We start from the raw sequence: 27,130 nt of genomic DNA, 5'->3' as shown, positions 1-27,130 counted from the left end.
TGATTGATGGAGTTTTTGGATTTCATGACATGACAAATTAAAAGGATTTATGTTAATAGAGCAACAAGCAAACATTTTTTCCATGCAACTGTAATATTTGATTGAATAAATAATATATTGAGAGTTATTTAACATTAAGGAGTAATTACATTCATTTACATATATTACATTTGGTTACATTTTATTACATTTATAAGTTACATCTGGCCCTCGGAGGACAGCCAATATGCCAATGTGGCCCTCGGCCAAAATGAGTTTGACACCCCTGCAATAGACAGCTCACTATTGCATCCTGCCTTTGAGACAGCTGCTTCATTACAGTAGGCCACACAAGCTTTTTTAAGTCTGGACCCAGCTGCACCAGCGCCACAAGCAATGAAAGACCTCCAGGCGTGTTTTGTTGTTGTTTGAGACCCCTAGTGGTGATTAATTATAATGAAATCATACCAGCAGGTGCTCCAGGATCCAAAATATGACATCATTGATCAGTATCCTGTATGTGACATCCATGTACACACTGATACACACTGACCATATGTTGCATCTGTAATCAAATCAAAAGTATTAAAAAGAGGAAACTCTATTTTGCAGCATTACTGTGCAAATGTGACTATTTGATTGCATTCAACAACAAGAGCATTTGTGAGGTCAGGAAGTTGGATGTTCACTACCCCATCTCATCCAAAGCTCCCCCAGTGGGGGAGTTTTTTATAGCTGTCTAGCCAATGCATAAAATTAGTCATAGAGCCAAAGGTTCATGTTTACTTTATCTACATTATCTGAGTCCTATTCTCAGATTCAGATTCAGATTCATTTATTAATGACCACACAACAAGTTGGTGGAATTTACTGGTAGTATTTCTGTACAGGGTCTTGACAAGCTGCAAATGCAAGCTGTGCATTTGCGCATCTGTGTCAGCAAGGGGTGCAACTCATAGTAGCTGAGTGAGTGTATATAGTTGGAATTTTGAATATCCTTACAACAGTTATCATTATATTGCATGTATTTTCATAGGGGGAGTTATGCTATTTTATGGACATACAGTAGTAGTCAAATGTTGTTTTTTTTATTTTATTTTATTTTATTTTACATTATAAATATAATATTAAGACTGTATTAAAGCTTTACAGGAACACATGCATAATTATTTTATAAACAAAAAGTTTATAAAATAAACCAGAATATGTTTTATACTTTAGATTCTACTAAGTAGTACATTTATTTGAGGAAAGATCTGTACACTTTTGGTATTTTAATCTCAGTGTTTCATGAGAAAGAGTCACCTGGAATAGATTTCTTGAAGGAATTCATGAAGGTGCTGAATAATAGTTGCTGTTTTTTCTTTAAGCTGTGAAGCTCCAGCTCATCCCTAATCACGTAAGATCACCATCTCAGTGAAAGTTTATGAGCTGATGTGGGAGGGTGGAGCAGCTCACTCCTTTCGTGTAGAAAACAAACAAACACACACACACACACACACACAGAAAGTAACAGACCAGTAGAGATTAACCATTAAATGAAGGTCTGCTGGTCTGAAAAGAGGAGGTGCTTTATGTCCATCTGTCACATCCTGTACACACACACACACACACACACACATACACATACACACACACACACTCCAGCCACCCTGAGACGCACACCCTTCACAGGTAACCTTTTTGTTTTTAAATTTCTGATGGGCTGTTGTTCTCTTTAATGTTTTCTGCCAGTCCTGCTCTACTCATGTATTTGCTTCATTTCTGACCAGTCTTTCTGAAATATTCATAGTTAAAGACAGATTATTCTGTGTCACAATAATATTTTTGGAAATATATGAACTTTTTGAAGATGAAATAATGTTGTATGTGTAGACTGTGGAAGATGAAAGTCAAGTCAAGTCAAGTCAAGTAGTTTTATTGTCAATACTGCATATGTACAGGACATACAGAGAATTGAAATTACGTTACTCTCCTTCCCAATTTTACAGCAAGTACAGATAATAGATATAATAAAGGAGAATGGGAGACACTATGTGTACAATACAGCAGGGACACAAATAGACATACATGAGACAAAAACAAGGTGCAGTAGTGTGGGGGAGAAATAGATATATAAATATAAGTAAAAAAAGCAATAGATATATAATATAAAAGAGTGGGAGACACTATATGTACAATACAACAAGACACAATAAACATACGTAAGACGGAAGACAATAGTGCAATATTGATGGTGATTGAGATGGAATGACAGTATAAATAGTATATAACAGTAGTGCAAATATGGTATATAGCTTAAGGCTGGTAAAGTAAAGTACATATGTTCATAGTAATAATGTTGTTCTGTGTCCAACATACTCTCCACATAGGAGTCAACCTGGGGCAAAACAGGTAAATCTTAGGTCTTAATTGAATGATAGATAATGTATTTGGGTGAGGGACATTAACATTAAAGCAGAGATCATGTAAGACTGTTTTTTTACTTAGAATGATATTTAATTTTTCATATATTATCTGGGCGTTGAGGGCAATTTAGGGCACCCTAAACATTTTTTTTTTTTTTGCTCCAGCTAAACTTTTAACACATCCATTGGTGGCAGATAGTAAATATGTATTGAGAACTACTCCTTTAGTTGATTAATAAAACAATAACTGGCACAAACTCATATTTATGACAACAATTCTATATATTACTATTACTGTGATTACATGTGTGCTCTGTTTGTGTGTTTTGTTGTGTATGTGTGTGTAATAAATGCTACTGCACTGTGTAACTTTAGTGAAGCTGCACAAGAACTCTCACAGGAACACCCTAATGGTTCATTAGTCCACATTTCACTTCAGATGTATATTTGTTTAGTAGTGTCTCTGAGCAACCACTGTGCACAAAGTAACTAAGTGGCTTTGACTATATTATTTGGGTGTTTTTTATGTTATATTAGAAGCAGGTTGGAATGTTTTCATGGCTTGGGTGACACACTGATTGGTTTATGTTCTTAAAAATCAAATAAGCACATAACAGTGTTCTTACAACACTATCTATATACTACATTTTTAGCTGTCCCCATAAAATGTAGAGATTTCCTAATTTTAACACAATCGCAAAGTGAGAAATGAGAACCATTCTATATTTGCTCTAACATGGTTTTCTATAAGAATCTGCTTTCAGCAGCCTTTTTCCTTGATGCTTACTGTTTTTTGCTTGTATGAAAGCTAATATAGGACTATTAGCCTGTTAGCTAATAGCTTATAAGACTATGTTTTCTCAGGGTTCAGGTGAAACTATGCAGTACTGGCCCTCACTGCCTCCCTGGATTGTGAGGAATTCTTTGTAACTCTTTTGGACACACAGTGTTTCTGAATAGGACCTTTGTTTCAGATGTCAGTGAATGTGCTTTATCAGTGAATCCACATGATGATTGGCTGGCTGGTTTAGCTCTTTCTCTAGTATCAGTTCAGACCTTCAGATATACTGATGCAACTGTGTATTTCTATTATATCAAATCTAACCTTACAGTGAACTCAAAATAAATATTTTGCTTTAATTTCATTTTTACATTTGGCACTAGCTATGCAATGGGCTGGACAATACACAGCTAAGTTGGTTCCTTTATTTATTGTTACATTTTAAAGGCTGCAGTGTTCACCATGTGTTTATTGTGTTTCTCTGTTTCACTTAAAAAATTAAATTCCAGTGCAACAATTCGGTTTCTTGCCTTTATAGTTTTTTCACCTTAAATTCTACATCTGCATATTTTTTATGTGAATCTTGTACTTTAACCTTTTAGGATCCAAACACTTGCATGGCATGCATTTTTTATTTTTATTTTTTATTTATTATCTTTACTATTTGGACTAATTGGTACCTGATTAGGTAAAAACAAAGAATTATCAGTACCACTTTAAAAAAGTCTACCTTTATAAAAGGTTCATAAATGGTTTACAATTAGTTTATTAATGGTTACTAATTAGGTTGTAAATGCCTTAAAAATCATTAATAATCAGTTATAACACATATGTAGAAAGGGCAACAATGACCTTTTGTTTGTCAAATAATGAACCCACAGCCATCTATATTGTTGTCCTTTCTATGTATGTGTTATAACTGATTATTAATGATTTTTAAAGCATTTACAACATAATTAGTAACAATTCATAAACTAATTGTAAAGGTAGTCTTATTTTAAAGTGGTACAGAATGATCTTTTTAAATTATGTACTTTTTGAGAAAGATTATGTCCACATATGAGGACTTTAGTTTTATATTTCAATAGATGTTGTAAAGGCCATAGATTTCCATTGGCAACAGCGCCATCTGCTGTTAGATTTATGCAGAAAGGTTTACAATCCCTTTAATCAGCCTACAATCCCTTTAATCAGCCATTATGACACTGCAAGTTTTTGGTGTAAGTCAGAGGATAAGTGCTCCCCTGCCATTTTGCTTTGTGTTTGTTTGTGGTGTGTGTAAATGAAGAATGGTGAGTGTTACCTGCTTAATTTCAGTTGTATTATTATTTTGGGTGTTTGTGGATATGTTTCCTACCAAATTCGAGTAATTTATGTATCTGACTTTGAACTACTAATGTTAATAAATGACAAAGCCATTCATAGTTTAACTGGTGACCTTGAAGGGTTCATGTGTGCAAGGCATGATAGATAATTCAGTTATTTCAGAGGGAGTGTTTTGCCTTGTATGTAGTTTATTTAGTTATCAGTTTATTGTATTTCATATTATGTGGTCTGTATTTCTTGTCCTTTCATTGTTACAGAACCATACCCCAAATGAGAACTTGTGAAGTCTCAGTTTGACCCCCTTGTGCATTGCTATTTTGTGTGTGTTTGTGAAGACAATAAACCACAGTAACAGAAGTCTGCCTCCTGTGACATATGTTCTGACCGACATACCGTGGCGATTGTCAATACGTTACCAGTTCCTAAATACAGTCCTACCCTAACCACTCCAACACATTGAGGTCCTTCGAGCCGGATTGACGGTTACCACGGATACGGGATGGATAAGACACAGTCAGGTCTTCCAGAACGCCAGACGCGCCGGCCTAGACATCTGGAGGACTTTGTGGTGAATTACAACACCACCAGGAAACAAGCTACACACACTAGCCATACCGAGCATGCACAGGGGCGGGTTGAAGAGGATGAAGGGTGCCTCCTACAGCAATCGGATGGTGATATATTCACATCAGCTTCCATTCGACCACCATCGCCAGACTCTTCTAACCCCTTGATGCTACGTGAGGAGTTGGATAAGCTATTCACTGAGTTGGGAGCAACAGGAGTTGGACCAGACATTCGTCTTGTTCGTCAGCTCCGTCAGAGTCTGAGACAGCACACTGTGAGCAGCAGCAATGACCCATTCCAGAGTGATAGGGTAATAGAAGACAGCGAAGTGTCACTGCTAAGTCCAGCGAGTGTGACCCCACGACGGATTGCTGAAACACAGACACTCGGCTCACCCCGTTATCACACCTCCGCGTTTAAGACTGACGACACCTTGTTGATAGACACTGGCGCTCCGCCACCATTTGTACCTCTGTCACCAACAGTCATTGTCAATATGCCCGACACTATACCTCAGCCTCCTAACCAGTCTGACGCCAACCAGCCTCACCCCCCACCAACTATAGCACGTCGTGTTCAGTCACCATCAGCGAACCAGGTGAGTCATCATGGGCAACAGGCTCAGGCACCTGACTCCATCGTTGCCCCATCAGGCCTTCCATCCAATCCAGTGATGGCGTACTTAGAAAAGGTGATGAGCGAGCTACAGATGATGAAGGACAAAATTCACGCACTGTCACCAGCGCAGTCTCATAGATCTGTGATGCAGGATACTAGACCAACACCACAGCAGTTACCAGTGCATCATTCTCCTGCCCCAGCGGTCGTCCCTACGGTGCATGCTAGCTCACTGCTACAAGTGCAGTCAACTGCCTCCCTACCTCAGGCTATGGCATCACAGCAAGTGACGGCTCAACCTGTGACGCCTTCTCACCAACTGCCACTTCAGAGTAGTCTACCGGCAAGTTACGGTCTCAGTCATCCCCAGTTCCTGGATGCCGCCGGAGCAGCTGGTCAACCAGTCTATTCCCAGTTTCAGCAGCCAGCATACTCCACCTATGCTGGACGGCCACCTCCAGCACCATCATTTGGCATGCAAGTCCCACGACATCCAAACCCTCCTGCCCTTCATCGCCAGCAGTTTCCCTTGGGAGTGCAGACAAGGGAACTCACCTATAAGGGACCAAAGCCGTCCATTCCGGACTTCATCCATAAAGACCCCAGTGAGTTTCTTCAGCTCAAGATATCCTTAGAGAATATTCTTCCTGCAAATAGCACAGAGCTATTTTGCTATCAGATCTTAAGGGATCATCTGCTGTTGGAAGAAGCGCGTCTAGTGGCAGATTCGTATCTGCATTCGCCCACTCCGTACACCCACACTATGGCGGCGTTAACAGAGAAGTATGGGCAACCCCACCAGCTCGCCTTAAACAACATAGCCAAGGTCATGGATGCTCCTGATGTCCGCCGAGGTGATTTTGCCTCATTCGAGCGGTTTGCCCTCCGGATCAGTTCGTTGGTGGGTATGCTGAAGACGTTGGGTCCAGAAGGTGAAGCTGAGCTTTATTGTGGATCACATGTGGCCCGTCTACTCAGCAAGTTGCCTCCAGAGCTCAGGGCAGTGTTCAAGCGTCAGATGCACTACAGACCTGGCAGCGTTCACACCCTGTTGGACTTGGCAGAGTGGCTGCGGGCCGAAGTCTGGTACCAAGACCCAGAAGGGGTGCTCAGTAGCGCAACTGACAAAGAGCAGCAGACTCGTAAGGCAGATCGGAAGAAGGATTCCCGATACAGCAAGTCTACCACCATCCTACATAGTGGAAAGGACACCACTGGCAATGCACCTGCTGAGCAAAGTAGCATGTCAGCCAAAGCTAAGAAAGGCAAGTTCAAGGCTTATTGTCCCTACTGTGACAACGAAGAACATTTTCTTAGCAAGTGTGCGACGTTCCAGGGACTGACCACAGATCAAAGAATCCGGTGGATCCGGGAGAAGCACAGATGTTGGCGCTGTGGCAGGGCCCACCAAGCAGCACAATGCACTTTGAAGAAGCCATGCGGCCTCTGCCAGAATATCCACCTACAAGTTCTCCATGAGGTGAACCAGAGGTCATCAAAGAAGGCTGACACTGTGCCTGCTGCTACGACGGAGACCCTGTACCTGGATCAACCTAGAGACAACCAGAGAGTGCTGCTGAAGGTCATCAAGGTGCAACTACGGCATGGCAGCCGCAAATTTGACACGTACGCAGTTCTTGACGATGGTTCTGAACGGACAATTCTGCTCGCAGAAGCAGCAGAGAAGCTTGGACTGCAGGGTAGCCCTGAAGATTTGCAGTTGAGGACCATCAGGCAAGACGTTCAGACTCTCCATGGTGCATGTGTCTCATTCACTATCTCGTCAACAGCTTGGCCCAAGAAGCGCTTTCAGATAAAGCAGGCCTTTACAGCCAAGGCATTTGGGTTGTCCACACACTCTTACCCTATGGAGTCCTTGAAGAGGAAATACAGGCATCTGGAGAGCGTTCCCATCCCGTCTTTCACCCATGCCAGCCCTCTACTGCTGATTGGCGCAGACCACCCTCACCTCATCACACCTGTTGAGCCAGTGAGGCTGGGACCTCCAGGGGGACCAGCTGCAGTAAAGACCAGGCTCGGGTGGGTACTACAAGGACCAGCAAGTGTCTTGGACCTGAGGCTGCAGTCAACCAGTTGTCTGTTCACATCTGTGGATCCCATAGCAGCTGAGCTACAGAGGAATGTGGAAAAACTATGGCAATTAGATGTCCTGCCACCACGGAACGCTAAGCTGGTCACCCGGTCTAGAGAAGATCAGGCAGTCATCACACTCCTGGAAAGCAAGACTGTGCGGATCGACATCGCAGGCACTCTGCGCTACGCCACACCCCTGTTGAGGAAGAAGGGCATGCCTACCCTTCAAGCCTCAGTGGACGCAGTGATGCCTCAGCTCCGGAGTACGGAGAGGCGACTGGTCAAGACTCCTGAGAGGGCTCAGGAATACAATGCAGAGATCCAGAAGTTAGTTGACAGCGGCTATGTGGTGCAGTGTCACAGTAGTGACTTGCAGCATGACACCGAGTCGTGGTTCATACCCCATCACATGGTTGAGCACAACGGCAAGCATCGAGTTGTGTTCAATTGCTCGTTCCGGCACAAGGGTATGTCGCTCAACGAGATGCTGTTACCTGGTCCAACGTTGGGGCCCTCATTGCTAGGTGTGCTACTTCGGTTCCGCCAGCACGCCATTGGTATCAGCGGGGACATAAAAGGTATGTTCCATCAGGTGCGCCTTCTTCCTGAAGATCGGCCTCTACTTCGCTTCATATGGAGAGATGGGAAGACAGAGTGCACCCCAACCATCTACGAGTGGCAGGTGTTGCCTTTTGGAACTACCTGTAGTCCCTGCTGTGCCACCTTTGCCCTCCAAAGACACATGACTGACAACTGTGCAGCGGATGAAGGTGCGAGGTTGTGCGTGGAAAGGGACTTCTACGTCGACAACTGCCTTCATAGCACACGAACCCAGGGTGAAGCTAAATACCTCATTGATAAGCTGCGATCTGTGCTGTCTGAAGGAGGGTTCGAGATACGCCAGTGGGCTAGCAATGTGCCCAGTGTCATTGAGCACCTACCTACAGAAGCCCGCTCAGACAAGGTTGAGCTCTGGCTTGCCAAGGTATGCACAGAGGTGAATGAGTCCACCCTGGGGTTGCGCTGGGACTGCCACAGAGATATTCTTGGCTACAAGCACAGGCCAGCTCAGCACGAAGTGCCAACTCTGCGACATGTGTACCGGGTCCTGGCCAGCCAATATGACCCGCTTGGTTACATCTTACCATTCACTACCCGAGCCAAGGTACTGGTACAGAGATTGTGGGACAAGAAACGGCAGTGGGATGACCCTCTATTCCCCGATGAGCTGCTTCAAGCCTGGAATAAATGGGTGAGTGAGCTCCCTTCTCTCTCACTGATAGTCCTACAAAGGTGCTATGTGCCAGCAGAGATGGATCGCCAGGATGTGGTGAGGGACCTCCATGTGTTTTGTGATGCTTCGGAGCGAGCCTATGGTTCCGTGGCATACCTGAGGTCAGAAGATCCAGAGGGAAGAGTGGCTCTTTCCTTCCTGATGGCCAGATCGAGGGTAGCACCGAAAAAGCAACACTCTATGCCACGCTTAGAGCTGTGTTCTGCTGTCGTCGGAGCTCAACTGGCTAGGCTACTTCAGGAAGAGCTTACACTCCCCATAAGAGAGACAGTGCTGTGGTCTGACTCCACGACGGTCTTAACATGGCTACAGTCCGAGTCGTGTAGATTTAAGGTCTTTGTGGGAACCCGAGTCTCAGAAATTCAGGAACTCACCAGTCTTGAGTCCTGGCGCTACGTGGATTCAGTGCGGAACCCTGCCGACGACCTGACAAGAGGGAAGACATTGGCAGACCTTGCAGCGCCCAATAGATGGAGCCAGGGTCCACCGTTCCTTCTTCAGTCTCCTGAGGATTGGCCAAAGAGACCACCCTCAGCTGCAGAAGAGGATACGGAGGAACTCAGGAAGCCTACCTACTGCGGCATAGCCACTGTGGACTCCAATGTGCAGGTACCTGATGCCAGTCAGTACAACAGCTGGCAGGATCTCCTCGATGCAACCGCACAGTCCCTGCACGGGGCGGCCAGCCAGGACGGTGCCCCCTATGCTGAGTGTTACAGAGATGCTGAGAGTTTCCTGTTCCGTGCAGTGCAACTGGAGTACTTCCCCGATGAGTATCGTTTGCTCAAAGCAGAAAAGCCTGTCCCCTCATCCAGCCGGCTACTTACCTTAGCACCCGAGTTCGATCCAGAAGCAGAACTCATCCGAGTTGGAGGACGGTTGCGAAGAGCTGAGGGGCTTGAATATTCAACTATGCATCCCATAGTTCTTGACCCCAAGCATCCTGCAACCCAGCTGCTGATCCAGGACTACGACAGCAGGCTCCGCCATCCTGGCCCGGAACGGGTGTTCGCAGAAATGCGCCGGACAGTCTGGATTCTACGTGCAAGAGAGGCCATCCGCAAGCAGCAGTTCCGCTGTTGTGAATGTCAAAGATGGAAAGCCAAGCCAGCAGTTCCTAAGATGGCGGACCTGCCTGCTGCCAGGCTACGTCTCCACAAGCCTCCTTTCCACTCAACAGGCATGGATTGTTTTGGGCCATTCCTGGTCAAGGTGGGAAGGCGGAATGAGAAGAGATGGGGCATAATCTTTAAATGCCTTACCACAAGAGGAGTACACCTGGATGTCTTGACCAGCATAGACGTGGATGGATTCCTAATGGCCCTGAGGAGATTCATAGCTCGCCGTGGACGACCTGCCGAGCTATACTCCGACCAAGGGACAAACTTTAAGGGTGGAGAGAAGGAACTGCACAAGGCCTTCTGGGACATGCATCCGGACTTGCAACAGACCTTAGCCCGGAGCCAGATCTCTTTCCACTTTAACCCACCTGCTGCACCCCATTTTGGTGGGGCTTGGGAGAGAGAGATCCGGTCAGTGAAGGCAGCTCTCTACACAACCGTCGGCTCTCAACCAGTGACTGAGGAGTGCCTTCGAACTGTGCTGGTGGAGGTCGAGTGCATTCTCAACTCAAAGCCCTTGGGGTACGTCTCTTCCAACGTGGCAGACCCTGACCCTGTCACCCCAAGCCTGCTTCTCATGGGGCGGCCTGACAGCGCTCTCCCTCAAGTGGTGTATCCTGAGTCGGAGGCCCTAAGCAGACGTCGTTGGAGGCAGAGTCAGATCATCACCGACCACTTTTGGAGGAGCTTCATTCGTCATTACTTACCGACCATGCAGATGCGGCAGAAGTGGCACACTTCTCCCACGCCACTGGCTGCAGGTCAAGTCGTAATGATAGTAGATCCGCAACTCCCCAGAGCTGCTTGGCCAATCGGAAGAGTCATCAAGGTCTTCCCTGGGCAAGATGGGCTCATCAGAACTGCCGAGGTCAAGATAAAGGACAGGAGCTTCACTCGTCCCGTTGCTCGTCTCATTGTCCTTCCTGAGGTCCCAGATGGCCAGACAGACAGCAAACCTCCCTCTTCATAAGAGAGCCTTTACAATGAGCAAATATGCTTAGCATATTTGGGGGCGGCTGTGTTGTAAAGGCCATAGATTTCCATTGGCAACAGCGCCATCTGCTGTTAGATTTATGCAGAAAGGTTTACAATCCCTTTAATCAGCCTACAATCCCTTTAATCAGCCATTATGACACTGCAAGTTTTTGGTGTAAGTCAGAGGATAAGTGCTCCCCTGCCATTTTGCTTTGTGTTTGTTTGTGGTGTGTGTAAATGAAGAATGGTGAGTGTTACCTGCTTAATTTCAGTTGTATTATTATTTTGGGTGTTTGTGGATATGTTTCCTACCAAATTCGAGTAATTTATGTATCTGACTTTGAACTACTAATGTTAATAAATGACAAAGCCATTCATAGCTTAACTGGTGACCTTGAAGGGTTCATGTGTGCAAGGCATGATAGATAATTCAGTTATTTCAGAGGGAGTGTTTTGCCTTGTATGTAGTTTATTTAGTTATCAGTTTATTGTATTTCATATTATGTGGTCTGTATTTCTTGTCCTTTCATTGTTACAGAACCATACCCCAAATGAGAACTTGTGAAGTCTCAGTTTGACCCCCTTGTGCATTGCTATTTTGTGTGTGTTTGTGAAGACAATAAACCACAGTAACAGAAGTCTGCCTCCTGTGACATATGTTCTGACCGACATACCGTGGCGATTGTCAATACGTTACCAGTTCCTAAATACAGTCCTACCCTAACCACTCCAACACAATAGAACACAATGATGTGCAAAACATCTTTTTTGTGCCTGAACACATCAGAATTGTTTGGCCCCAATCAGCAGTATGGCTCATTTCAATTGCTGATTCAACACAAAGACATTAAGAAAAAATATATAAACATTTACTTTATTTACTGTTCATTTAAATTTGTGAAAAAAATCGAAACTGTAACGTGTTAAACTCTTCTGCCACCACTAGGTGACAGTATAATGGCCTTATATGAGGACACCAGGCTCTTGTAGAGCCAAATTTATTTTTGTGGTCTAGACAACCCAAAATATGATGTCCATACATGTGGACGCCAGATCCTAGGAGGTTAAATGAAACTCATGTCAGTTCAAAGCAGCAACTCTGTGGGGAGCAGTTTAGAGACAGTATATGGATATGTTGGGTGATTATACTGCTCTTATTTTATTTTAAAACAAGCCAATTGTCATCCAATCTCTCAAGCTTTATTATACTAATGATTTTCTGTAGTAACAGCGCATCCTGTGCAATATAGACGCATAGCACATATCTTATGTGCTAAATTCTTACCTTAAATATTCAGATAATAGAAAAAATGTAACAGAGTTCAGGTAGGAGGGTTTTGCTTAGAGTTCCAGGGAAGTCTGTATTATTTGGTCAATGAACAGAAAAAAATGTCAATACAGTCTTAAAAGACACCACTATGGACTGTGGAACATTCCTTAGACATTGATCACCTGGAATTTCACATATTCATACTCACAAAGCACAATGCACTGGGGAATGTGGACATAACACAGCATTCTGATCTGTGGTGTTTGATCAGTACCCGGCACGGCTAAAGATAAATACAGTTTTGATTATTTATGACATGTTAACTCCCCAGCATAGTTTGGGAGGCAGCCATAGCTGGCATGAGCTCGCTGCTCAGCTGATCAGATAAAGAGGAAGTTCAGAGGCAGATCTGGGCTGTAGAGTTTGAATGAATGTTTACACAACCTTACACAAGATTGACTGATTTAGGATCAGTATTTATGCAAATAAAACTGTTATTATTTCAGCTACAGTTCTGAACCTTTGTCCAGTTGTTAAATGTGTCTAAATGTGTTTCAATAATGTAACTAGTGATACTGTGGTCAGTTGTGGTCAACTCTTGCCCTTTTCTCATTCCAACTCACTTCTAAACGTGTGCTTTTCACTTTTCTACAGTGCTGGGAAATGCCATGGAACTGGGAAATGCCATGGAGCTTACTAAGTAAGTCTCAGCCTGGTTTATACTATTTTAGATGACTTGCTAGTTTTCTGTGCTTATTGACTAACACACAGTATACTGTATTCTATACCTGTCACACACACACAGTAAAAAAAAAATATATCTCTATTTTGTCATTTACTTCTTTTTAGCATAATGTAAATTTGCTGTTATTTCTTACTTTGGGTTTAATTGACAATATAAATGCTGTAAAAGGTCTTGTAATAAAATGCTTTTACACTGACTTCCCCTCAAAGTGAAGCGGTTTTTCCTTCGCCTGTAAATTTACAATTATTACAATTTGTCTGACAGCAATATCACACTATATTGCTAAAAAAATATACACAGAGTACAGTCTCTACAAGGTAAAAGCAAGTACTGTATTTATCACACTATAAGGCACTTAAAATCCTTACATTTACCTCAAAAATAGACAGTGCATAATCTGGTGTGCCTTATGTATGAAGTTTCAGTGAAGTTAATTCAGCATCAAGGCTGGAGCAATATTAGCATTAGCTGCTAACCGTGCTAGTTGCCAGGTCTTTCGCTGTTCCGAGGTGAGTATATTGGCCTGTAGCCTGCTGCACCCCGGCTAGCACTGCTGAAGCAGTATTAGCATTAGCCGCTAACCACAGCGCTAGCTCTTTTGCTGTTCAGTGGTGAGTATATTGGACTGTAACCTGCACATTTACTGCGTTAAAACCAGCTATGTGGGACGAACTGATAATATCGCCCTGGCTTGGTGGAACACTCAAGGTACCTCAGTGTAACGCTGTCAGGCGGCATTTACTAGCCTTAACCATGGCTAGCACTAGCAGTTAGCAGCTAATGCTGTTGCACCCAGCCTTAAGAATTGCAGTTTTGTTTACTTAGCTTAGCTTTACTTAACCACGCGACGAGCCCTGCTGAATTAGAAGGAAAACATGGCGAAACCCCTTTTTCTTACTAGCGCTGCATAATGCGCCTTATAATCCTATGTGCCTAATGTATGAAAATAGACCAGAAAGTAGACTTTTAGTGATAATCCGGTGCCTGTTATAGTGCAAAAAATACGTTAATGACCGTACTTGAGAGTAGCACCCAACAAATCCCAAAATATTTCAGTTGGTTCGCCTAGCTTAGCATATGGAATTTGTAGTTTGTGGAATACAATGCACAAAATTTTTGGTGAATTTTTAAGACATATTTGAAGTAGATTTTAGACAATAAAAATTAAGAATATACAGATACCCTGTAATATATCCACCCCTTGACCGATGCCACTCAAGACCAATTTTTTTCCACTTCACCTGCAAGTGGAATTCATGTTATGGCTGATTAGAGTATTTTCTTACAGTACATAGCCCTAAAACATTGCAAAGTCAGGACCATTAATCCAGACATTTTAATCCTTAAATTAGTTTGGCCTCCAAATGTACACAAATAAATACAAACACACAGACAATCTCAGGCCTGTACACTCTACCTGAACCCTCAGCTTTAAATCTGAAGACTTTGCACTCCCAGACCTATGTAAGAACACACGTGCACAGACTGCTGCATTAGGCCTTATTATGTAATGTTCAATCAAGTGTCTGATGAGTGGCTAATTCAGATGATGACTGGGCTGTTTTATGGTTTTATGGATTTATTCTGTAATTCATTGGCTCTTAGCTGGAAGACTCTGAGCCCTTATCAGGTGGATTTTCTTTTAATGTGCACTAAGCAGATTTGTCTTCAATCCGAAGGAAGGGATAGACAATCCAACCATGGTCATCATTGAAGACGGAGGTATGTAAGATTAGATTGGTTCTTTTCTGTAATTACAGTGCTATTTACTGTATTGTTCATTCCCTTTTGTACCTAGATGTACTTTTCTGTCTCTGATTGTTGAATAAAAGACTTCTGTAACAGAATAATTGATTGGAGGAATGTAATACAGTAGTAAGCTAACATTAATAATGCTCTTCACCTGTAGAGAGGCCGTCTGGCCCCTCGCCCCGGCTGTGTGTCCTGAAGAAGGAGGACGGGGAGAATTTTGGCTTCCATCTACGTGTGGAACGAGGGTTGTGTGGTCATGTGGTCAGGCATGTGGACCCATGGGGTGTGGCTGAGAAGGCTGGCCTTAGGGATGGGGATTGTGTCCTGGAAGTCAATGAGCTGTTCGTGGCAGACCTCGGACATGTGGAGGTGAGAACATATGTTCCTATTGATCAGTAGCAAATATTCTTACAAGGGATGTTACAGCATGGTCTGTAGATGCCATTTTCTCTTATCTTGGAGTTATGTGTGTGTGTGTGTGTGTGTGTGTGTTTAGGGGGAGTGTATGTGTGTGTCTGTATGTCAGTGTGTGTGTGTGTAGTGTTTGTTTGTTATGTTGTGGCAGTTCCATTAGTGTAGTATTGTTCATCTTGCCCATGTTTTGTTTATTTAGTGTAAGACCCTTTTTATTATACAGCTCTACAAAAAATAAGAGACCACATAAAAATGATGAGTTTCTTTGATTTTACCAAATTGAAATTGTATTCCTCTGGAATATAATCAAGAGGAATATGGATCATCACAAGCCATCAAACCAAGCTGAACTGGTTGAATTTTTGCACCAGGAGTGGCATAAAGTTATCCACAAGCAATGTGTAAGACTGATAGACTGAAATATTGATTTTTGAACTCTTAAAACTTTATGAATATGAACTTGTTTTCTTTGCATTATTTGAGGTCTGAAAGCTCTGCATCTTTTTTGTTATTTCAGCCATTTCTCATTTTCTGCAAATAAATGCTCTAAATGACAATATGTTTAGAAAGAAATGTTGTCCATAGTTTATAGAATAAAACAACAATGTTATTTTTTGCTCAAACATATACATATAAATAGCAAAATCCGAGAAACTGATTCAGAAAGTGGTCTCTTAATTTTTTTCAGAGCTGTATCTTCTATATGACTTTGCCTTGTCTTCTAATACTACCTTGCCATGTTTTGACCTGGACTGTATTACCCGCCCTTGGTATTTTTTACTGCCTTACATATTTTGTTTTTGACCTTGCCTGTTTTTGTCCATGATTTTGGATTGTGCCTTTTCAATAAAACCTCTTTATTTTATTTAGTACTTTCCTTTCTGATGTGTGTTCAGCTCCAGTTTGGAGCAGATAAGGCAGTCCAGTAGGATGTTTCTTAGGGTGTGAACATTGGAGAGAAGAGATGGAGTCTGTTTATACCTTAGTTTTCACTTTGTTGCATGTCAAGTTTGCGCTCACCTTGTGCAGAATGTGTGACAATGACAATCCCTATTAATTTATGCTAATTCCCATAACTATCAAAGTCTGGAGATGATAAGCAACACATTTTACTCCCACAGTATACTGTTGCATTTTGCTGTTTTTATCATTTTTACTGTTGCTTTCAATAGTAGGCTGCACTTTAGGAGAGTGAATATAATGAATCAACAGTTGAGTTGAGTTGAGTAATAATGTGTACAGTTTAGGAGTTTTGAGCAGTAATGAGCAGTAATTTTCTCTTGAAATGGCAGTTCCACCCATGTGGAGACTCTTATTCGCCTTCCACCCTAAACTTTGTAGGGTGAATAACTCTCCATCAGCGGAACCACCAAAGTCACACCATTTCAACTCAAAATCACTAACACATAAGCCCATCCACACACAAATCATCAAAACTGGTCTAAATAACCCCAAACTACATTTACAATACATTTACGGCATTAAGCTGATGCTCTTAAATAGGTTTTACCTATTACAGAGGAGGGCCAATGTAGTGTTAGGGGTCTTGCCCAAGGACTCTTATTTCTGTAGCAAAGCCTAGTTACCCAGCTCTGAAATTGAACCCTAGTCCACCACATGGTAGCTCACTGGCAGGCGGTGGTGTTATCCAATGCACCACACCAACCACCATTGGTGGTTGAGAAAGAGAAAGGGTGACCTCCAAGTGTACTGAGAGCTCCCCAATGAGCTCCAAAGCCGTCACACACTCAGCATTACCACACACCTTGATGAAGGTCCTACAACACAGTGGAATGATGGCAAAAATGCTGTACTTTCTATTAATCTAATGCTTCTTATCTTCCAGGTGGCCCGAAGGATCCAGGAGAGTGGATCTCAGCTGTGTATGCTGGTGCTGGACGGGGAGGAGTATGAGCAGGCAGTGGCTCAGAGTCAAAACTTGAAGGAGCTGGCCAGTGCCCAGCGGGGAGGGGACTGGAGCCCCCCTCGACTCTGCCACATTACCAGAGACCATGTTACTGGCCTGGGATTTAGCATCTTGCCTGTGGAAGGTGAGAATTAATTTGATTGGCACAAGGAAAGTCTAAATGCACTGTCCACTGGTCATGATGATACAAATACACTATTAACATCAACTACATGGGGTACGACAGCAACAACTTGAAAGCACATTAGCAACCAAGCAGCGTAATCAAGGTAACCAACTAGCAACTACGTATCAAACCCATAGCAACCACCTGGGATACTGTACTAGCAACTAACTAGCAACTACCTATCAAACTCATAGCAACCACTTGGGATACCGTACTAGCAACTAACTAGCAACTAGCTATCAAACTCATAGCAACCACCTATGATACTGTACTAGCAACTACCTATCAAACTCATAACAACCACATGGGATACCATACTAGTAAATACCTGTCAAATTTTTAGCAACCACCTGGGATACCATACTAGCAACTACCTAGAAACTACCTATCAATTTCGTAGCAACCACCTGGGATAGCATACTAGCAACTACAAAACATCATGTTACTACTAGTCATGATCATACAAATACGCTGTTAACACCAAACCACCTACTTGGGGTACGACAGTAACCATTTGGCAGCACATTAGCAACCAACTTGCATATTTATAGCAACCAACTAGCAACAACCTATCAAACCCATAGCAACCACCTAGGATACTGTACTAGCAACTATAGCATCTACCTATCAAACCTATAGCAACCACCTGGGATACCATACTTGCAACTACCTATCAAACCTATAGCAACCACCTGGGATACCGTACTAGCAACAACCTAGCAATTACCTATCAAACGCATAGCAACCACCTGGGATACCGTACTAGCAATTACCTAGCAACTACCTATCAAACCCCTAGCAAACACCTGGAATACCATAATAACCATACTTTTTTTTAAACCCACAGCTGCACGCTGCATACACATACACATATTCTGCTGCTCCCACCCACAGTCCTAATATGAATTTCATTAATTAAATTTAGTGATTGAAATTTACTTTTGTATTTACTAAAACAGCAATATAGCACTGGATAGCGCTGTCCCATTACTTGCCTCAGTCCAAACACATGCCGTCTTGTGAATTGGGGAAGTTTGCAACATCCAGTAAAAATGAGATCAGTTGAGTCTGAGATAACTAATCAGAGTAATTTCTGCTGTTGATTTTGTGCTGTTTGTGCCCTCTGCAGGTGAGAAAGGCAAGTTCACCATAAGTCCAGTATCTGGGGGTCCAGCAGAAAAGGCTGGAGTTAGAAAAGGTGACCGGCTGATCTGGATTGATGGTGCCTTGGCCTGTGAACTCACACATACTGCTATTAGCAAGATGGTGGGTGTGTTTAAGCTTTACTGGAATTGTTTATTTAAAGTCTCAAGCCAAATCACTGCAACTGCCATGTTAGATTTTGTTCATTTAATAACCGGCTTTTAACAATCACAACTGCTTCCAGACAGAGTAATGTGGTTTAGAAATGGCTGATTTATTTTAAAGAGCCTATATCATGGAGTAAGATATTGTGATTTCCTAGCTTTTTCATTCGAGCTTGGCATACTGTGTAAATATGTCCTTTAAATATGTATTTACTTCACAGTGCATACAGTCCATATATGAAACAGTTCCTTTCAAATGTATCATGTCTGTGATCTTAAAAATATATTTACATATATTCAAATAAGTCACACCATAAAATAGCATTCTTTTTTTACACAACATTCAATCCAAAACACAGAAGAAAACACAAAATTAGGTTGACAAATAAAAAATAAAAAAGTTATAAATTCGTAGATATTTTGAAGCTTTTTAAAATATATTTTCCTTTTTGTATGCTTAGGTATGTTTCATGTTTTTGCTTTTGTATTTTTTTCAAATTATTCAATAAGTGCATATAATTTTATAAGTCTGAATAAAAAATGTTTGGAATAAAGGTATCTTTTTAGTGAATTTCATTTTGTGTATATAGAATTTACCTAAAGTTATAATTCAATTTACTGTAAATCTCTCCTTGTGGTCAGATAAAGGGTCATCAAAAATATATAATATATATTGGACTTTGAGGGCAAAAAGAGAAATGGAAAATAGTCAAGTGTAAAAGTTATGGACAAATGTGACTGGGCTTTCAGTAATAAAAAAAAACATACACACAAAGACAGTATGAAATATGTCTATAGTATTTCACATTTTCTTTCCATATCAATAAAATACAGCCCTGATTAATTTTGATTATTTTCTGAGAAAAGTTTATCTATCATCAGCACCTGCATTAATGTGACTATCCATTAACCCTCAGGTGAAAAAATGCAGTGATGACATGACAGTGCTGGTAATAGACAGCAAGGGAGAGATGAGTTACACCCGCAGGCGGATGCCCATTCTGCCCGCTTTGGCCGATGCCCAGAGCATGCCATACAGGCCAAAGAGGCTTCATTTGGAGCGGGCGCCCAATGGCTATGGCTTCTTGCTTAGACATGAAAGAACCCCAGCAGGACACAAAGGTGAGAGATGAGCAGACACATTCTCAACTACAACTGCTCAACTACAACTACAAAATTTACTAGATGTTTTTAAATTACTAGATCATGTATGAAAGGTCATTGTCTTGTTACATGATACACTCAGAAATGATCTTCAGTTCATGGACAGAAATGCTATTATTCTCTTGACCACTTGAATTTTAACGAATAGAAAAAGCATATTCTCAATTTTTTATTTCATCTTATCTGAAATATATATATTTTTCCACAATTTAGTTGCCAATTTCCTGCAAAGTTATTCAATTATATTATTACACTAAAACAGTATAAACACACAAACTGAATAAAATGAAAAAGTAAACAGTGAGAAGTATCTGTATTGTAAATATGATCAAAATTCCTATATGAAAACATATTTTACATAAACCTGCTTATCTTAAATATCATAAAGACCCATATAAAAAAAATCCATTCATAGACTGTCCTTTTCACTTCCCCTAATCATTTCAGATTCACAGGGTAAAACCTTGAGATAGTGGCAATTACTAATAATTGTATTTTGTGTGTATGCAGTTCACATGCTGCGGGAGGTGGATGCAGGGAGTCCTGCAGAGCTGGCAGGTGTTAAGGATGGAGAGCTCCTGCTGGAGGTGAACGGGGAGTCCACGGATGGCCTAATTCACGAGGAAGTGGTCAGCAGATTCAGACTGAGTGGACAAAAGGTCACCATCACCACTATGGCCCTCAATGGCCAAGAATTCTATACTAAGGTGGGTGAGTATTAGTGACAGATTGCAAAATATAGGTCACTATTACAAACTGTACAGCGGGATATACTTTAGAGTAGTCAGAGGTGAAATGAGTTTTGACGATCCATGATGCTCCTTCTCTTACTTATTAAAGCATCCCATCCAGGAGGGGGAAAAAATGAAGCCCCTTTGGCTTCTGACTGGAGATTTTTATATCTACAAAAGGAATCTGCCTTGCAGTTATCGCATTTTGGATATTTAATTTAACAGTAGCAATAAATATATCTTACTTTTTTATTATATACATTATTCCCTCATTTTGGAATGATATATAGCTCTGTCCATCATCATGGAAACCTTTAAAATGTCTTTCAAATTTTAAAGCATCTTACTCATTTTCTGACAGATGTAAGGATGCACTGACATACTTCCATTCACAAGATGTAAACACTTATCTGTTTGATGGTTTTCCAAACCTTGATTTTTCCCATTCAGTTGTGCAACCATTCCGTATTTCCTTCAGCAAAATACCTTTTTAAATAACTAATATGTCATTAATATCAAAAAACAATTTGTTCTTCTTGATGGTTTTTCCTCAGCTGGGTCTGTCTCCCTTGCTCTTCACTGAGGATCACTGCTCTACTAAAAAGCAGACAGAACAGCCTGCTTCTCCAGAGCCGAGTGCAGCAGTGATGAAGCTGGCGGCGCCCCTGGCTAAAGCCCAGGAGGACCCTCAAACCCAGGTTCAGCCCAGTATCAGACTGTGTGTGCTACAGAGAGGAGCTGTGGGCTTCGGTTTCCATTTGGGCTATGTCCAACAGAAACCTGGCACCTTCATCAACCAGGTACAGCACACACTCACTCCACATCCCTCCCTCTAATAAGAGCTTTCTGTTTCACCAGATTTTACACACACACCCACACACACACTACAGCAATCTCCACATGCCTGTCAACATCATTTCAAAATGATTTCTGGTGAAATGTGAAATCACAGGCAATGTGAACTAGGGGTGGGAATCGTTTACTATCTCACGATTCGATTCGATTCCGATTTTGGGGGCCACGATTCGATTCAAAATCGATTTTTGATTCAAAACGATTTGAATTATAAAAATTTCTGCTTCTGGCTTATGAATCTTATTGAAAAAAAACCCTCCATAATATACACTGGTCCTGGAGCAGGTAATGTGTTACAAAAACAATAAAATGTGCAGGAATGTGGGTCCTCAGTGACAGAGGAATCACTGGGATATCACAATGACGTTAATGAACAATAAATAAATAATAAATAACACTGCTTTATTACCAGGCTACTAGCGGTGGTGTGTAGGTGACGCTGCTGGGCTGATGTGATGATAGCAGTGGAGCGCTAAAGTTCAGGAGCAGCTGCTGATTAACTAGTTAATTTAAGGTCGTTGTATTTCTTCAGAAAGGGGGCAGGAGGTGGAGAAATTAATTCATATGGTCCATTCCTTAATTCCTCTGTGATGAGGAGCTGAAATTAGCTCTGATTAGCTTATTGTATTTTTCCGTTCCGCCTTAAATGCTGCAGCCCGCTGCCACCTGTAGCGTTATTTAAGGTGGAACTGGAAAGTTAGCTAGTTAGCTAGCTAACAGTTACTGAAACTAACTACTAGCGATCTTTTTTATGCTTGTTATGAAGCATTCTGCCATAAAACATTGAAACTACACGTTAATCTAAGGTAATATAGTGCTTGTTCTGCCATCTTACCGGTGATTCTCAAACACCTACGCTCTGTGTGTGTCTGGAAGATCTCCGTTTGAAAGGACAAGCGCTATCCCCAGGGTTGCCAGGTCCAACAAAAATACCCAGCCCAAAATCAGTCTAAAACCCGCCCCTCAGAATCGATTTTGGGACATTTTAAATCGATTCTGAATCGTAGTAAATGAGAATCAAGATTCTTATGTGAATCGATTTTTTGGCACACCTCTAATGTGAACCTTTTAGGCGCCAGATGATTTACTATTAAGTATTGGTAACAGATGGGTAATAGACAAAAAACAAACAAAAAAAACTTTTCGAAGCATTGCTTATGCGATTTGGGCTTGAATGCAGCGCTTCGTTTGAGGGATTGCAAAATCAAAAACATCCTCCTGTAACACCAGAGAAACCATCTGGATATACCACAGAATGTTCCTGACAACCACTAAGCAACACCCAAGTGTGACGGATTCACGGCACCAGTGTGACGGACCCGTCAGCAGAGCCAGCTTGTTTCACGACACCCCTCACCAATAGCACAGCAGCACACGCACACCCTCGTTCATGCTTTCATCCACTTTTATTCTGGAAAACAACACGTAAATATTTTTTACTTCTGTCGTGGTGAAGTGGCTACTGCAGTTACTGCCAGCCGCAGCACAGAGAATCAGAGACTGCTGCTAAAACAGCACATATATAGCAAAAACATATTTAACTGCCTAATATATGGCTTTATACACAATATTCTTTTAGAGAATATAAAACACAGCTTTGAAAAATATTAAGAACTGTCTCTGCGTTATCAGTAAAAACTTACAATAAAACATACATATTAAAATGGATGGAAATCAGCATTTTACAAGTTTTACAAAAAAAAAAAAATAATAATAATAATAATAATACAATAACAGAACATTAACAGATAAAGATTCAAATATTAATAAAATACATACCTGGAAAACAACACGTAAATATTTTTTACTTCTGTCGTGGTGAAGTGGCTACTGCAGTTACTGCCACTGAAAAACGGAGCCTCGTGTGAATCTCACCCAACTTTTAACAGAGGAGTGAGAAATAGAGTCATAAACAGTTACCTACGACCTAAAACAATCAATTCTTCACAAAAATAAGTTTTAATATGTTTTATTAACATAGTTGGAGCATAATTTTTAACCTAAAATATGTTTTTAATTATTATTTATTAAGAAAACTCGGAGCTCAGCACCTACCCGCAGCACAGAGAATCAGAGACTGCTGCTGAGGGACGGTGGCTCAGAAGGATCAAACCGCGTAACTGCAGTTCACCACTTACCAGTAGGGGCCGCCAAAACTCCATTTTAAAACATTAAAGAGTCTAATTTTATGAAATTTTAAATTTTTAAAACACAGGGATTTTCTTACTCTGTTACACAAGCAACCACTAAGCAACACCCTAGCAACCACTAAGCAAGACCCTAGCAACTGTCTGAAATACCATTCATCGAGGAAGCTCTTAGGAACATCATAGCAACATCAAGGGACACCACACAAACCATTAGGATCACAATATTTGCCACCTAGCAACAAGTTAGTAACACCATTCTGACCATCATCCAGAGCAACCAGCCAGCAACTTCATAATAGAGATAATAGAGATAATTCATATTACCTTGCCATGAGCACGCTGACTAGTGCACAGTCTCACTCACAAGATAACATCTCACAACTAACACAGGTCTGGGCATTTCCAAGCCAACCCCTGAGATAACATTTCATGATCAATTTATATACTTCTATTCCATGACCTTTGGCATGTCAGTGTTTTTGTTAAACTGGTCAATCTGTATTGTTTCCATAGCTTTGTATAACCATTGGAATGCCTTTTATAATATACAGGTGGCACCAGGTGGTCCAGGAGGGAGATCCGGCCTCCTGCAGGGTGATGTGGTGGTGGAGGTGAATGGACAGAATGTAGAAGAGGAGTGTTTGGAGGACGTGATCTTGCTCATGAAGATGGGAGGGAACACTCTGTCCTTGCTGGTGGTGGACAGACCAGGGTATGAGTGGATGAAGCAGAACAGAGAGCCTATCTCTGCTGAAAAAGCTGTGAAAGCCTCTGAGGTACAGTATCAGACCTTCAATGTATCAATGTATCGTGTTTGTCTGCAGCATATTTATTTAAATTTCATAAAAACAATGTGTGTAAAATTTGTGCATTTTTAACAAGTACATTTTATACAGTTTTCTATTATTTCAAAATGATGTTATTTGAAGATTTGAAGCTGTTTTAAAACATAATTTGCTAATAATCAAGATATTTAAAGGTATTTATGGTATTTAATGTGTCATCTTGGGATAAGAAAGTAATCTTTGTCATCAGTGACATCACAACCTTTATACTGTTTTATTTTCTGAAGACTAAAGACACTAATAATAATAATAATAATAATAATAATAATAATAATAATAATAATAATATTAATTTTCAATTAATATTCCTCATATTGTCTCCATACCCAGCTGAGGTAAAGCTTAAGCTGCCCACCTAGTCGTGGTTAAATAAATTAAAATAATTTTAGACAGTCGAAATGTATCTTTAAAACTGAACAAGAACAATTTAATATGTCTGCCACTCAATGTCAACCATGTTTTAATCAAATGCTAATATATGCAAAAAATGTTCACCTTGTCATGGAGTTTGCTAGGGTTGACACATACATGACAGGATATAAATATTTAATATACAAAGCGATTAATGTGAGAAAATTTTGTGAGAAGATTTCTGTGTAGTCGGAAGTCTTATAGATTTGATGAATAGTCAAAAGTAATTATAAAATTAATCAAAAGGCACAGTATGCTAATAATGACCCAGATACAGACCTCTCTCTCTCTCACACACACACACACACACACACATACACAATTATTAAACAAATAATGACTTCATTTTTTTTTGCAGGTAAAGGAGGATGTGAACCCCTCTCACACAAAGCCTCCATTCTAATCCCTGAGACAAACACAAGTCACTTCCTGAGGATTTCAGAAATCAATTGGGCTCCATGGGAGAACTGTGCTGAGAAAGCGTCTAACTTTGCTGGAACAGACTGTGACCAGACAGGGGATTGAGATGAGTCCCTTAACAATGCTGCAGCAATAAAACTCTTCTGTTGTTTTAAGAAAGAGCAAATCTGTGATACTCACCAATTCTTTTCCAGCAGCTCTGAGGTGTTCATCTATCTGTTCATGCTTGTGTACAGTGTATACATTGGAAACAATGATGTACTAAGAAAGATGGGAGATCATGAGGATAAGCAATGGCTTATTGCCCATATAATAAGGCAATAAAAGTGAAGCAATATTTAAGTGTGTGATTTGCTATGTTAAATCAACTTTAGATCGATCTTTAATAAAAATGTTGTGACTGTTATTCTGCAAGTCTCTGGTTTGTTGGATTTTTTTTAAACAAATAGGATGGGACTGCCTGTCATTTTTAACAAAACCACTGTGAGGCTTAAAAACAAGAAAATAACTATTGTAGTCCTTAGTCAGATCAATGTCAACATGTGTGAGACGTGTAATATGTCAAATCTGCACTTGTCTGTGCCATAGATCAGTCATAGACTATTTACTAAAAATAAGGATACCCATATCCATGATGTTATGCGCACACTTATATTCACTGATGATGTAACAGCAGCACAATTTATTCTGATTTGTATCTGAGGTATTATCTGCTCAATACAGTACATGAGAAAAAAAATCCCTTTTGCACATCAAGAGCTAGTGACCAATAGTTCTTGATTTTTTTTTTTTTTTTAGCAGGGGAAGCACTTCAACCGTTCACAAAAATCATAGTTTATGAAAATTTGATAATTTTTATACTGAAAAATATATTAATCATCTCAATACACAACAATATTATACGATTTAGTATCATTAAAAATTGAGTACAATTCTTAAAGCATTTAAACTCCAGTTATAAACCTTTTAAACATGACTCTTAAAGCATCTTTACTGATTAAACCCAGTTTATTTACATATATATGAGCTATTCCATTCCATTTCAGGGTGCCCTTTGCTTGTTGTAACTCTTTTAAATTAAACTTATTTTTTTTTTTTTACTTTTTCCAACTCTGAATCTAATAGTGCATATTTAACTATTGAAAACATGTACTGGTCAAACTTATATTTAGTTGTTTTTTTTTTTTTTTTTTTTTTTTTTACAAAGTTTCTAATCCGAAGATGGTTACAATACTCATGTGACATTTAAAAGGCATGTTTACATTTTTTTATTATTACTTCTTTTCTCAATAAATTCTTTATTTTAAAGAAATTGTTGACTGCATGTTCAAATAGTTGATATTTATGAAAAAAAAATCCTGTACTTTTAATGTTTTGATTAACAGGACTAAAAGTAACAAGAATTAATTTTTAGCATAGAATTAGCAAAAAACATGGAAAATAGCTAAATGGCAGCCATGCTAATATGCTATGGACACTGTGCACGTTTTAGTGACTTTCCCAAAATTTGTATTTTAAAAATGAACAAATTACATCTAAGAATAATTTTAAAAACTGGGTGAGGGACACAACTAAAATGTGCATTTTAAGTTAAATATTATGTATTATGGATTTATTATGAAAAAAAATGTTTTAAACATAGATGGGATTTGGACTCACAGAACAATGCAAAAACATGCATCTCTTAAGTATTTTATTAATTATATTTCATGGTAGTTTATAGTTAAAGATAACACAGTTAACACATGCTATCTTTTGGGGGTGTTCTGATTAGTTTTTATTATTCTTTTTTAATTAACGTTACATATCC

The 27,130-nt window shown here is 40.5% G+C and overlaps 1 protein-coding gene and 1 long non-coding RNA gene across 4 annotated transcripts; one reads left to right on the top strand and one right to left on the bottom strand.

The window, feature by feature from the left end:
- The first annotated feature begins 1,580 nt into the window (after positions 1 to 1,580).
- Positions 1,581 to 25,734, top strand: pdzd3b (PDZ domain containing 3b). 3 transcript variants are annotated; one of them, XM_007260510.4, is made up of 11 exons: positions 1,581 to 1,653; positions 13,088 to 13,133; positions 14,839 to 14,900; positions 15,088 to 15,299; positions 17,191 to 17,395; positions 18,567 to 18,703; positions 19,662 to 19,866; positions 20,419 to 20,615; positions 21,194 to 21,439; positions 24,196 to 24,420; positions 25,259 to 25,734. In XM_007260510.4, the coding sequence occupies exons 2-11, from the start codon at positions 13,102 to 13,104 to the stop codon at positions 25,301 to 25,303; spliced, it is 1,566 nt and encodes a 521-aa protein (XP_007260572.4). In that variant the 5' UTR covers positions 1,581 to 1,653; positions 13,088 to 13,101; the 3' UTR covers positions 25,304 to 25,734. The 3 variants fall into 3 exon arrangements, with proteins under 3 accessions (XP_007260572.4, XP_022523387.2, XP_049325978.1); XM_022667666.2 differs by having other exon boundaries at positions 1,602 to 1,653; positions 14,836 to 14,900; XM_049470021.1 differs by lacking the exon at positions 1,581 to 1,653 and having other exon boundaries at positions 13,115 to 13,133; positions 14,858 to 14,900.
- On the bottom strand, positions 22,561 to 23,570 carry LOC125785880 (uncharacterized). Its single transcript, XR_007428195.1, has 2 exons — positions 23,274 to 23,570; positions 22,561 to 23,000 (listed from the first exon to the last, which is right to left on the bottom strand). It is a non-coding gene; the product is annotated as an uncharacterized LOC125785880 (long non-coding RNA).
- Positions 25,735 to 27,130: the final 1,396 nt, after the last annotated feature.

Source organism: Astyanax mexicanus, chromosome 1, assembly GCF_023375975.1.
Source record: "Astyanax mexicanus isolate ESR-SI-001 chromosome 1, AstMex3_surface, whole genome shotgun sequence".
Lineage (NCBI taxonomy): Eukaryota > Metazoa > Chordata > Actinopteri > Characiformes > Acestrorhamphidae > Astyanax > Astyanax mexicanus.
Note: the sequence above shows the minus strand (reverse complement) of the source record. Positions and strands in the feature narration are given on the sequence as shown.

Coding starts and splice junctions, on each gene's coding strand:
- pdzd3b (XM_022667666.2), top strand. CDS start 13,102: ATGGAACTGGGAAATGCCATGGAGCTTACTAA. Junction 13,134..14,835: donor AATGCCATGGAGCTTACTAA/GTAAGTCTCAGC, acceptor ATGTGCACTAAG/CAGATTTGTCTTCAATCCGA. Junction 21,440..24,195: donor CTGGCACCTTCATCAACCAG/GTACAGCACACA, acceptor TATAATATACAG/GTGGCACCAGGTGGTCCAGG.